This window comes from Syngnathus floridae, chromosome 7 (genome assembly GCF_059516105.1).
Source record: "Syngnathus floridae isolate MCC-2025c chromosome 7, RoL_Sflo_1.0, whole genome shotgun sequence".
Taxonomy (NCBI): Eukaryota; Metazoa; Chordata; class Actinopteri; order Syngnathiformes; family Syngnathidae; genus Syngnathus; species Syngnathus floridae.
In genome coordinates, this window is record NC_142419.1 from 7353345 (window position 1) to 7367460 (window position 14116).

The 14116-nt window shown below is 37.6% G+C and overlaps 1 protein-coding gene across 5 annotated transcripts in view; it reads right to left on the bottom strand.

Annotated features, from left to right (window-relative positions):
- Positions 1-1185: 1185 nt before the first annotated feature.
- Positions 1186-14116, bottom strand: part of pde3a (phosphodiesterase 3A, cGMP-inhibited) — a 32207-nt gene continuing 19276 nt past the window's right edge. For 3 of the 5 annotated variants that reach the window (XM_088380798.1, XM_088380797.1, XM_088380801.1), the window contains 8 exons: positions 13830-13967; positions 13191-13302; positions 12760-12867; positions 12466-12665; positions 12179-12382; positions 11812-11973; positions 8327-8597; positions 1186-7532 (listed from right to left, as the gene is read on the bottom strand). In XM_088380798.1, the coding sequence (XP_088236924.1) occupies positions 7213-7532; positions 8327-8597; positions 11812-11973; positions 12179-12382; positions 12466-12665; positions 12760-12867; positions 13191-13302; positions 13830-13967 (1515 nt within the window). In that variant the 3' untranslated portion in view covers positions 1186-7212. The remainder of the gene's footprint in view (positions 7533-8326; positions 8598-11811; positions 11974-12178; positions 12383-12465; positions 12666-12759; positions 12868-13190; positions 13303-13829; positions 13968-14116) is intronic. The other 2 variants (XM_088380800.1, XM_088380799.1) reach the window with 2 other exon arrangements.

The following is a 14116-nucleotide window of genomic DNA, read 5'->3' on the forward strand; positions in this document are numbered from 1 at the left end:
GTTGACCTCCTTTGTTCACAGCTGGCATAGTGTGCACAGATAATAGTCAAAATCATTTATGCTTTTCTGTTGCTATGGTTACGTGTAGTCAATTCAACCTGGATTGAGGACGTGAATTCTGAGCCCTGCATGAATATTATTCATGAGTGGCAAAGAGGCAGTTTTCACCTGAAAAAACTAACTAAAAGAATGGAGAATTAGACATAAAATGTTGCAGCAGTCCAGTAATTTATTTTGAAAGGGAGTGCTTTACAATGCTGCATAAGCCCAAGAAACTAATAAAATTAATGTATTTGCATTGTTCCCTCTGAGAAAGCAAATAAGAACGCTGTATTTCCGTTATTTTAACAATGGAGTCACCTCCAACCTCTGCCTTCAAGTCACCTACTTGTTTTTATTTTTGGTAACATGAAGAGAGAGAGAAAGAGGGAGAGAGCAGTAATCATGGTGTCGCTCGCTATGCTTGTAAGGCGTGTGAAATTAGTAAGGGGATTTCAACACCTTGAAACGGTCACAATTCCTCTGTGGAATTTTGTTGCGTGACCATGGCTCTGGCCTACAAAAAGTATGTTTCATGGGATTAGCTGATTTGTAATATCATATGACAAACACAACGCTACCTTCCATTAAGCAGGCATTATCATGCACTACAAAAAAAGAGACTCCATTGTTAACTGAATTGATGAAAGCATGCAAATGCATTGTTTTTAGTCACCTAGTTGGAAAGTTTGAGTCTTAAAATGGAAAACAGCTAACTTCCCCTTACTAAACAAGTGGAAACCTGAAAAGCATATTTTCTCCTCACCCAGTGATTATGTATATGATGATGCAGTTTATAGTATCTATCTATCTATCTATCTATCTATCTATCTATCTATCTATCTATCTATCTATCTATCTATCTATCTATCTATCTATCTATCTATCTATCTATCTATCTATCTATCTATCTATCGATCGATCTATCGATCTATCGATCGATCGATCGATCGATCGATCGATCGATCGATCTATCTATCTATCTATCTATCTATCTATCTATCTATCTATCTATCTATCTATCTATCTATCTATCTATCTATCTATCTATCTATCTATCTATCTATCTATCTATCTATGTATATATATATATACACATAAGTAGTATAAGTATATATTAAGTAGTTTGAAGTCTTGTGAAATTTTCTTAACTCTTCTATTGCTGCTTAACTGCTTCCCTTTGAGTCTTGTTTTTATATGTTTTAATAAAATGATTGAACTCATATCGTATCACTTCAGAGACTTTGTAAGTTTGGGATTTCACCATATTGAAAATTATTGATAGGTGATACATTATCTACAATGGAATTCGTATAACCACATGATACTCTACTCCTGTATTGTCATTATTATACAGCAGGGTTATCAAACTTATTTTTGTCGCGGGCCGCATCATAGTCATAGTTTCCTTCAGAGGGCCATTGAAATCCAAATATGTGTGAATGTGTCATATACATAGACTCCACAACAAACTAGTGAGTAACTAGATGAATACCTAGTTTTCAAACCAGAGACTAATAAAAACTGTTTAAATATTTCAAAAATATGAATGGCAATAAAAATTGCAAGCAATATCGCTATTTTCTAAAAGCGAAAACAATTTGTAATTTTAGCATTGACATGAATTTAATGCACAATTTATCTTTGAGGGCCACATGAAATGATGTGGCGGGCCGTATCTGGCCCCCGGGCCTTGAGTTTGACACCTGTGTTATACAGCATCAGGTATTATGGTGGAGCACATTCAAGTTGACTGAGCTGTATGTTTAAAAAAAATATCATGTCAACTGTGTATTATTATGGAAACAGGACCAAGGCACTTGCAGTATTTATAAATCATGTAATTCAACAATAGTCACATTACAACATCAACACTGCTTTTCTAGTGACATGGTCTAATAATCCTTTAATATTGTATAGTTACTTTGTAATACATTTTGAAGAGGCACTTCCAGTAAGTCTGGCAATAGAGGAGCTACAGTATCGTGTCTAAATTACAAAAAACAGTAAAAATAAACATTTTTCTAAAATGTTTTTTGATATAGAATACCTTTTCAATATGTACAGTATATATATAGTTTTTTTCGATACAAAGTCAAACAAGATCAAGGAATAAAATTCTATATTCCACTGAAACAAATACGGGTACATCAGACAGCTTCCCCATCCTGTAAGTATTGCTACGTGTGTGTATTGTGAGTGCAAGTGCCTGCTATAGGAGATCAGAGAAACACAAACATAACCAGCCGCATTGAAATGTTTGTTTTGGTTTCAACAAACAATGTAGCATTCATACAAGTCATATGAACATGGTATGGCACAACAAACAGTTAAAAACAACAATATCTATAAACACCAAACAACCGGATTCTGCTCTGAGAATAGAACACACCCCTGTTTTATCACAGTAACTTTTGTGCACTTCATTGCGTCTGGATTACACTGACAGAACAGAAGCCAAATGAAATACACTCCTTTTTACGGTTCCCTGTATGCAAATCTCACAAAAAAAATACAGCTCAACAGCTCTTTGTGGTTTCTGATCAGGTATGCGGCAATCTCCTTCTTCTAATTAATTCCATAGAAAATCAATAACTTTCGTAAGTGGAAGTAGTTTGTAGTTTAGTAGTGTGAACATTTCAACAGCAGATTAAAGAAGACTGGCACATGTAACAATCGAAAAGCAATTGAGTATTTGTTTTCCTATTCATTGGAGCCAGGAGCTATTTCATGTTAAGCACCAAAGAAGAATATTGCCAAATTTGACACATTTAACACATTCCCACAAGAATTTACAAGCAAATTGTCATTTAGGAAACTAAATTAGAAAGCCATTCCTGTGTGCACGACGTAGTACACAGCTATGTGCAGCACAATATTCTAAATCATATTTTCAGACGTCGCACAACTTTAAGTGCATGTCCTTTATCAATTAAGATGAACATGGACAAAACATTTAGAATTCAGACAGTATTTGGTTTTGTCTTTGTTAGATGATGTTAGCTCAAGCCTGTTATCTTTGGGCTGTTAAATAAAAAATAAAGTAAAATAGAATAAACATTTACTTGTTAATTTTTTTTATTTTAGTCATAATACATTTATTCTGATGTAATTTAATTTTTGAGACACTATACCTTTTCTCCGAAAATATTATGATTTTATTTTTGGAATGTTCTGCCTTTTTCTGATAATATTATCATTTAATCCTTGCATTACTACACGTTTTCAACTATGATAACTCTATTATTTACTTAACGTTACTTTTTTTCTCGTAACATTCTGAATCCATTTCGAGATCACTGCAACGTTATGCTGATAACATTACAATTTTATTCACGTAATATTAGCTACATTTCTTTTGGGTTACGCTTATTTTGTATTGCTACTCTCATCACATGGCAACTTTTTCTCACATTACAGCAGTATTCTCTCATTACGCCTCTTCTTAAATAGCTTTTTATCATAATATTGCAACTTCATGCTCATAACATTCCAGCTTTTTCTTCTAACACTGCAACTTTACATTTGTTACATTATAGATTTAACATCATAGTTGAACTATTTGTTTTATCATTGCACTGATATTCCCTTGTCCTACATAATTCAGCTTTTCATGTAACTTAACTTAAAATAGCCATCCACTGTCTCCTGCCTGGGGTACCAAGTTATTTCTACTCTTTTCCAAACAAGAAGTCATTTGAACGCATGGAAAAACATAAGGATGGTTGCCTTATACTCTAATGGGAATAAAAAAAAAAAAGTGGCAAATAGAAGGTTCTTGTAAGACTGTAGATGTTAGCATTCACACTATAACTTCTTCGGCCTGAATGATGCAACGTGGATGAGCTGGCTCATTCTGCCTCCAAAGTATCACAGCAACGTAGTGAGAAACATGCAAGAACATTTTGAACCAATTCGTCAACAACAGCAAAGTATGTCACAGCTTTTTTTAAGTGTTCTGGGTAGTGCACAGTTTGTGAGGCAGATCAGACCAACTTGAACCCACAAGAAACGGGGGCTTTGGGGGGGGAATACAAGTGGCACACTTGATGAAACAGTGCCGTGACGATAATATGCACATTAGATTGCAACGTGAGGCATTAATATATTGCACAGTGAGAAGGATATATACAGTGCACAGAGCTTGGAGCTCATATTTTTGTATTCAATCTACACGGGAGGCAGCACGCTTGCGCAGCAGTCTGATTAGTCAGTGAGTTTTAAAAATACAGCAAAAACAAAAAATTACATTTTCATTCTAAACATGATAACTCATGTTATTGGAAGGTCTGGTATACTGTCGATGGCTGTTGCTGCATATGCTTGTGATACAATGACACCCAGTTATGTTGGCACAGAATCTGGACACCTGGAATATACGTACGTATCACGCGGCATTTGTCTTTTGCCAAGTTGCATTCCTTTTTTATGTTGTTTGTTTCCGGGTCTTGTAAATAAAACACATCTGTTTCCTTTGAAACATAAACATGGACAGTCAGCTTTCTTTGGACAGAGATTTGGTTTAAAAAAACATCAACAACAAAAAAATAATAATTGTCAAGCCTTGGGAATAGGCAGTCAGGGGCAATGTGTTACACAGCTTAGCTCTCCTTCGCACAATTGGCATGTTAAGAACTGTGCGATGGATCCAGCTCATGAATTACAAAGTATTACTGGTGGAGAAACACTAATTGACTTAAGTAATTGGGTCACGGAAGGGCAGTTCAGTTTCCAAAAACATACCTGTTGAATGGATTTTTATTTTTAGTCTTAAAATCTCATTGGTTAACTATTTTCCTAAGTGTGTGATTTTAAAAGCATTGTTTAAGAAACTTTTCACCTGGATAAAATATCCTGCAAAAAACGTTCTTGATTAGGGTAAGAGCATTGTGCTGCTGATTTAATGGTTCCATTATAAACTCAGCTCTCTGGCTTTTCTGATAGCTGCTATGGTTTGTCATCAAATAGTTCCAAACATATCTTGGTGATAAAAGGAATACAAATGCAAGGCAATCACTGTTCATGGGAAGACTGAGAGCACCTTTTGTTACTGAGGGCATTTTGTAAGCTTAGAACTGTGATTACTGCAGAGCTGAAGTCTTGTACTTATTGACCTTTAAGAGGTTGCAATTAAGCTGTTTGAATTGTGGCGTTGAGTAGTTCCTCCCTTGTTTCCAACAGCGTTTCACATTGATGAAACAATTACACTGAAGCTGACAAATACAACTTTTCATTTTCAAGAACTACAAAGGGATCATTCAATCAAGTTGACTCATATTTGACAGTATGGCTTGTTGACCCTGAGTGCTGTAGAACCTGCCCATATTGCTGAATGGAAAGTGTTTAATAAATTGATAACCACTTTGTAGAGAGGGAAATATCTCAGCAAAGGAAAAATTGATAAATAATGGATAGCCAGTCTGCTTCAAAGCATCAGAACGTACTCAAACTGTATCTGTGTTATTTAACTGCTTCAAGTGGGTCTACAAAATCATCACAAGCTAAATCTTAAAACGTCACATCCTGAGCTAACAGCCAATTTCCCAAATTGACCGCCTTCCAAAAACATGAATGATTAGAATTGTGTGAGATGTGAATGCTCTCTAAGTGCTGGTCTTGTGATTGACGGGTAATCACTGCAGGGTAGTGTACCCTGCCTCTCTCTGCATCTCCTGGGATAGTCTCCACCCCCTCGGGATTGTGAACAAGATAAGCAGTATAGATGATGGTTGCATAAACCTTCAGCTCCAATAAAACATCATGTATGGTAGCTGCGACATTTGTATTTGCCACAAAGCACTCTGACATACAGTACCAGGCAGAAGTCTTCGGCCCCCGCTAGCTTTTTGCTACTTTATAGTAAGAAAGTAAATTATAAGACAGCAGGAGAAAAATGAACAAAAAACATTTTATACGGTGGAACGTCATCATTCGCCCCTGAGCTAAAAATATCCAATTGTTGCTTTCATTTCAGTGACCACTGTCTGTTTTTTGTTGGTGGAAGGGTACCAGCAATTTTGACCCTGTTCAATATATTGCACCATTCATAATTTTTTTTAATTAGCACGCTAAGGTATAAACAGAAAAGCCTAAGGACATAAAATTTGTTTAGGAACTAGAAGGAAGAACTCTAATTACTATTAAGTATATGATCATTTATCTTGTTTCTGTTATGGGTTTTGTTCTAAAGTGAATCACATGTATGGACATGGTAATAAATTAAATCAATAATGATAAAAATAAATCATTTAAAGCAGACAAGTGTTGGAAAGTAATAAGGTCATCTTTGTTTTGTTTCTCTTCCTTCCTGAGATGTGTGACCTTTCAATGTGTTAGTGTGCTGTGGGAGGAACCATGCATCTAAACACAAAGTAAAACATTGTTTTGTATCGTTTTTCTTTGATGGGAGGTAAAGCTTTTAGAGGGGTCTTTGATGAACATCCTATTTTGTCCACTGTATAAAAAACATGTTTGTCCTGTAGAACTGTATGTGCATATAAAAATTCAGTCTATGTACGCACATGTGATGTTCAACCCCTTGTTTTTTTGTAATACATTTTTCCACATTGCCAAGCTTCAGTGGAAACACCTTTTTCCCTGGCTTTTATCCCATTGTCTACAAGGGGAAGTCTACTCAAGACTCAGATGCAGTGGCGTGCAAAGGCGAGGTTGGGTGGTGGTAGTGATGGTGGGGGGTCATCTGGGACTGGGCATCCACCTAAGTGAGGGGCATCCACTCACCCACTCCAGTGACGAAATTGTGAACAGTAGCAGAATTACTAACTTACTAAAATTAATTCTCATGCACTCGTCACGACGATCCACTGTGCTTGGCACGCCACTGCTCGATTTTATTGATGGAGAAATTTAGTGAAAATGTGTTGTTGTGCATATATAGAAAAAAAGGCAGGCTAGATAAGGACTGGATAACATAGATCAAATAAATAAAGTGTTAGTTTTTCCTCTCCTTGTCCACCGAGGTCACTTCTCAGCTCCTCCAAAAAATTCTGGACAGAAACCCTGTTTTTTTTTTTTGTTAGGCACAAATTACCCAAAATATCTGCTACAGTGTTGTGTCAAAGTGATGTGCTGGCTACCATATTAAGAGTTAGGAGAGCAAACAGACAATGTTAAATAAATTCCTGGTTTAGAAGGAGGCCATTGTTCATATTGTCACTCGGATTCTTCCTCTTTCCCGCCTGACGTCTCTGAAAGTGAGAGGCCGTCCTCATCTTCTGCAGTTGGCGCCTCTTCGCTTTTATCAAAGCATTCAGTCAAATCTTCCTCCTCTTTGCTTGCTTGTTCCTCCTCTTCCTCATTAATGGCTGTGATTGGGTCAGTGGAGGTGCTAAGACCATTTGAGTCCTCTTTCAAAGTGTCCTCCTGAACTTCTGCAGCAATGACTCGCTTCCACATTTCGTGGTTCTCCAGAAGGTGCTGTGTAATCTGGCAGAACACTTTCCTCCTGCTTTCCTTCTTTGTCTTATGCCTCTCTATAAGACATGACACAAGGTTCAGAAAATGCAATTCCAATGACTTTTCCTTTCTGTCGATCAACACACGTTTATGACCGTAACTAGAAAAATACATTTGACATAGTGGAACCAAATACCCTCGATGTAGTACAGTAAGGGTTGAATTTAGGAGTAAAGCTTAATATGATAAACAGTCGAGCTACAGTTGATCAAACAATGATGTCGTTGATATTTTACTGATGATGTATCGATAATTTTTTCAACACAGTACACCAGTGTCCACCCTTTTTTTGTTAGAGAAACTAGTTTACACGGTTTTATGTAAAGATATTTTTCAAACAAACATTGAAACACATTCTAATTCTAAAAGCTAATTTGGATAGTCGTTCTTCTCAACAATTGCACGTTCCTCTGTACAACTATCTACTGTAGCAACCAGAGGAGGAGACGACTAGAGAGAAGACTCTAAAATCTAAATGGTCCATAGGTGCAAATGGGAGTGTAAATCCTTGTTTGTCCATATGATTGGCTGACGACCAGATACAGTCTCCTGCTCACCCGTGACCCTAATAATGATAAGCAAAATGGAAAATGGATGTTCCCGAGCTTCAAATGAAAACACTAGCGCAATTGTGACCTGGTTAATTAAATTTCCTACACAATTAGATAGACGAGTAAATTGATTGCAATAATATAATCCAGCAGTCAATAGTTGAATGCCAAGGCAGTAATTGAAAACTTGCAACAAAATAACTGGAATGCACAACAAACACATGAGAGAGGTACGTGAATAAAACGAGAGGTGTACATACGGGAGAAGTCCGAACCAGGAGATGTATGCTCCTCACCCAAATCTCCCTGTTCATCCTCCTCTATATCGTGACCCTCGTTTGCCTCTTCTTGCTCCACCTGCCCATCGGGCAGGTCAACCCACTCACCGGGCATCAGAGCGGCCGAATCGTACGAGGAACAAAGGGGTCCCACTATATGAGTGATGAATGATTCTTGTAGTTTAGCAAGCTGTGGTGCTGAGCGGTCCATGAATGGGCTAATGGGAAGGCCCAGGCTTGCTTCTTCATCCCCCTAGAAAGGTACAAACTTGTATTACTCTAGGTTCAGTCAAAACCGCATTCCAACAGTGGGCTTTTTCAAAAGGCGTTCACGTCAGCTGAGTACTTGTTTGTATCTTTACATGCAAAGGATAAGGTACAGAAATGTGTTACCATAAACAACACTGAATTGTTCCTGGGTTTCAATTGTGCACCCTAAATGACTTTGACACACCTTTTCTAAAGAAGCCCTTTTCTCTTAAAAAAAAAAAAAAAGCATAGTCTGCTCTACAGTGTTCTAATTATCTAGAAGTTAAAAGAATGGACATACATTGATGGAGAAAATAAATAATAGACATTTTATTAAATCATTGTTTTGTTTTGTTTTATTTATTACGTTTGATATTTTTCAAATACTTTCCTAATAACTGTACCCAAAATTATACAACTGAAAAAAAAGTTCTTAATGCATCGTTTGATCCTAATGAAACCCAAGTATAAATAATTTCAAAGCGGGTGTTGGGCGTTTGCTTTTGTATTGATTAATACATTCACGAGCCCCCCCCCCCCCAACATCAGAATGTTTTACATTTTAAAACTGCAGTGTGTAAATCCAACTAATTGTGCCTGCACACATTGTTTAGTTTCATGTAATGCTGTGGAATAATGCATACTAATACATCTTAATAATTTAACATGTTTGGATTCTCACTGCTCTGCTGATTTGCACTAACAGGGAACATTAGGTAGTCTTGTGCAGCACCACTGATTGTCTGCAGTCTTTTAAAGTAGGTCAAGTAACCATTAGAGGAACCTATGGAACTGATTGGCGAGCTCATCAACGAGTTAAAATGGAAAGAGTCTTGAGTCCGCATCACCAAATAACCCTACCTATTAATTGTGATAGGTTTCATCACATAAATTATTAGTTGACAGGATTTATGGTAAAGACAAACTAAAAAAAAAAGAAATCTGTTTCCTCCATTGTCCTTGCGATGTTTATTGTTCGTGTTTTTCCTGTTTTTGTACTGTGTCAACAAAGACATAACTGAACAATGGGTGCATCATCGCATAGCTATGATGATTGCATGTAACAGATTTCCCATATGAACTTGGTTTTATTTCCAATTTACAATATTCTTCAAGTCTCATCTTAATGTGACATTAGTTTGTGTTTCCATGTTTCACTTTGAGTCAATTTGTGGTACTCGTGTTAAGGGTTTCTTTTTTACGTCAGTGAGTACAAATGCAATTAATGTGGAAAACATAAAGGAAAGAGCTCTGATCGCTATGGCAACTGAAATCCTGGAAGCCAGCAATGCACGCACACATGGTTCATGTAAGAGCTGCATCTGTGTAATATACGGCAAACGTTGAAAAACTAAAACACAAAATTTTATTTTAATACCTCATGAATAGAGTTGCATGCTGGCAAAATGTTATAAATATGAATAAAGTAATTACAGAGCAATTACAATTACAACTGCAGAGCATTATTTCAAAAATGTATTTGCCATCGGTTGTGTAAGAAAGAAAGAAAGAAAGAAAGAAAGAAAGAAAGAAAGAAAGAAAGAAAGAACATAACCATAAGCCACTACTGTGGGGTAAGACGCCCCCTTGAGGAAGACAGTCCTCGTCCATAACTCCGCCAGCTTTCCACTAGATGGAGCCAATTTTAAATTGAGCAGTTTCCCCAGACCAGGGAAAGGAAACCCTGGTCCCACCAGAGCAGTAGTTCTTAAACTTGTTGGGGGTACCGAACCCCACCAGTTTCATATGCGCATTCACCAAACCCCTCGTTAGTGAATTTTTATTTTAATTTTTTTAAATTCAAGACATAGATGTTTTTTATTGGTGCACAAAATGAGCCGTGCATGAACATCACCTTGTTCAAAGAACAAAACCAACACAATGCATCAACTCACAACAAATTACATACTGGCAAATCAGAATTTACACAATAAATTAGGTTTAATTTTCCCTCATCGGTCAATTGATTGACTACTGCACCAAACCTGTTATTGTCACGTCCGTGCCAGAGGACGTTCAGCCGGCAACTTCCCTCAGCCACACCCCTTCATTGCCATAATGTCTGTCACCTGCTCCCTATTGCTATCTGATGTTTTTAAACCCTGCCCATGTGTTTCTTCCTATCGGTATATACTGTTGCTTTCCGTCCGTGTCGGCACCTAGTTAGTGTTCCTGTCCTGCTCGTCCATTTCCCCCCGGTCTTGTGTGGAGGCTCACAATCAGAATCTGTTCCGTGTCCGAGTGGACTTCTGTTTCCTGTCTGCTGTCCGTGAGTCTCTGTGTGTCTTTGTTCACCCGCCTCCCTTCTCTTCAATAAACCCTGATCCAAGCTGCATTTGGTCGCCCTGCTCCACTCATTCATAAGTTATTTATTTTAGGCAGTTTACAGTGAACGTAAGCTGCATTTATTTATTTAATTTTTTTTTTTGCAAGAATACATTGTGTTTCAAAAAATCATTAGCATTTGTCTGTGTTCAATATTCTAATAAATCTCTCCTACGGACTTGACTATCTTCATCGGTCAAACCAATCATAACAATTGCTGGTTGACAGGATTTGTTGCCAGGCTTATGAATCAAAAATAGAATTGAGTAAAGGCAGGTGAATTTTCTCTTTCTGTTCAAGTGCAGCTCTTAAGCACTTTCACACACTCACATGGAGCAATTTTAAGAATGCATGTACACTCACCGTGCACTGCTTAGCTGACTTGCGGTTTAGTCTACTGATATCTAACACAAAACCTGTTCCAGAAGTTCTGCCTTTACTAAGATGCACAATTTTCATTAACATAAAAAAGCTCATTTAAAAATATTTCAGAAATGTTTGTAAAAAAAAACACCTGCCAATAAAAACTACAGGTTATATCTATGTGTTAAAGCCTTTTAGTTTGTTTGTTTTTTCAAATTATAGTGTACAAAAATATAATGTATGACATTATATTGTGTACTTAATGAAGTGTCCAGTGAATGAATTTCTGCATACAAGTTCGAAGGGACACAATATTGATCTGACCAACTAACAGCATTTACCATACATTTAGTAAATATTCTCAAAACTCCTCTCTCTAGGCAGAAAACTCCGGAGCGTCCAGAAGCTTTTAGCTCAACTCAGTCCCCCATAACCCTGCTTGACAACCCCCACTTTTAATCTGAAGAATATTCTGTCTCTGATCTATAGCTAAATAATGTGACAGAGGTTGCAGAGGTTTAGAATCATACTTGTTCGTAGAACTCATTGACGATCCCCTCAGTCCATTGCAAGTGCAGCTCCTTACACTTCAGCGGTCCATTGACATCAGCGAGCTTGATGCACATCTGGCAAACCAGCAATCGGTCATTTTCGTTTGTCCAGTCAATACCAGACATCCCTTCGTCACCCACCTGGGTACATGTACAGGAAACAGACAGCATGTATGGTATAGGAAGAATGAAGAATGTCTAGCAATTTATTAGGGACTGTCTGGACAGAAACAACATTACACGGACAATTAAAAAATAATATTGTGAAATTCAATCAAAATAAAAAGGGACCCTCCCCAAACTGTTCCCACAAAGATATAGAATTTTGCGAATTGTCTTGTTTTACCTTGGCATTAAACTCTGCAAGGAAGTCAAAGTGCTTTTTTAAGTCGGTAGCCAAGATGGCTTCAATGACAAGGAATCGGAAGCGTTTGAACTCAACATGTTCAAGGTTAACCAGGAAGTTGTACTCCGGTCGAGACATGAAGAGATTCCATGCTGAAGCAGCGTGGTGGTTTTCCAAGACAGAACGGTCATTATATAGGAGAGCCTACAGTGGGGAAAATATAACCATTTTTACTTTTCTTCATCCAAAGCCAACAACGATACTTCAGTACAATACTAATCATTTACCTGTGGTGCACTGGTTGCTACTAGGAAGGCATTGGTTCTTCCAGGATGGTCGTAATCGTGCATGGCGGCAGCTACATACAAGGCCATCAGTTCCAGACCCGGAATTAGGCCAGACAAGGAGCCATAGCCTTCCTCCAGCAAGGACTGCATCTTGGATGACAGAAAGGCCGTAGTACCAGGGGTTATGCCATTTGCCGGGTCTACAGGTAGAAAGAAAAAAAGGAAAATGCAGCTCTTAAGACAGCGCATGGAAAAGTGGATGGCAATTAGTCACTACCAAAAAATGCTTCTCACCATTGTGTATGCCGTTCTCAGTCAGGAGCGTGGGGAGGGTGGGCACAGGTTGCGTGGTGAGGTACCAAACTGCATGCAGCACATCAGTGGCATGGATCCTGTTGTGATCTATCATGAGCAGCAGAGGGCAGTAAATGCATCATGTACAAGCTGGAGCAACAAATTACACAGCCTCTCAACTGGCCCCATTCTGAGTATTCACATTTTTTCTACTACTGAGTGCTGACAGTTCAATTTTATTAAAGAAAAATAACAAACACTTGATAGTTCTAATATGACTGTGATGAGCGTCATAAATTGCTTCATCCCTGCTTCAACCACTTTACTCATTATTTTTGCAAGATCCCAACGGCCCTTTAAGTGTTTTTTTTTTCCACGGAGAAAGCAATTAAAACAATCTTGGCAATAATAAAATAGGAATGTCTACTCACACGGGATATCTCTATATCCATTCTCCAAAGCGTGAAAGTAGTTCATGAACTCTGCCACAGGAATCTTGAAGGTCTCAAACAGGCCCGTGTCTTCAAAGAGCCTGTAAGACACCTGGGACACATTGCACACAGTCAGAAAACACACATACACACACACACACACACACACACACACACACACACACTCACACACACACACACACACACACACATACAAACAAATTACCTTCACTAAAGTAAGCAATCGTTACAGAGAATTTGTTGTTGAGTCTCATCCTAAAAAAAACTTGCTGAAGCTCTTTGAAAAGGTAATCATGGTCCGTTTTGATTGACGCTGACAGATAGTTTTGTATTTACCGATATGTTTATGACTGTGGCGGTAGTTTTGCGGAATCACTTTGTGGAACTTTACAGCATTATATTATAAAATAAGCATGTGTCTTGTTAGTTACCATTATGTTCAGCAAGTTTCCAGTGGATTTACAAAAATTAAATGGTCACATTTAAAACACATTTTGATGTGTATTTGTAAGCTCTTTCTTTTCAGCCAATATACACATTACATATTTCTGTCCATGTGTTGATATGTTGTTATAAGATAAATTGTACAAAGACTACAGAAAGATTAATTATTCTTACCTGGCTGAGAATGCAACCTGTTTTTCCGTGAGTCCTCTCCACAAGATTGAAAATTGGAAAATTCCATTTGTTGAGTTGACTCATGAGAGGTTCCAAACCGGGCATCACTAGTGGCTCCGGGGCCAGGATTAGCTTGTTCTGTGTGTTGAAGGCAATATCATAAAAAAAAAAAAAAAAACAGTTGTGGCCAGTTACAGCTATTATATTTTTCATTATTTGTATTTGAAATGAATTTACAACTCGAATGTAATTGACCATTGGTCCTACATGATAATTTTCTATGTGTA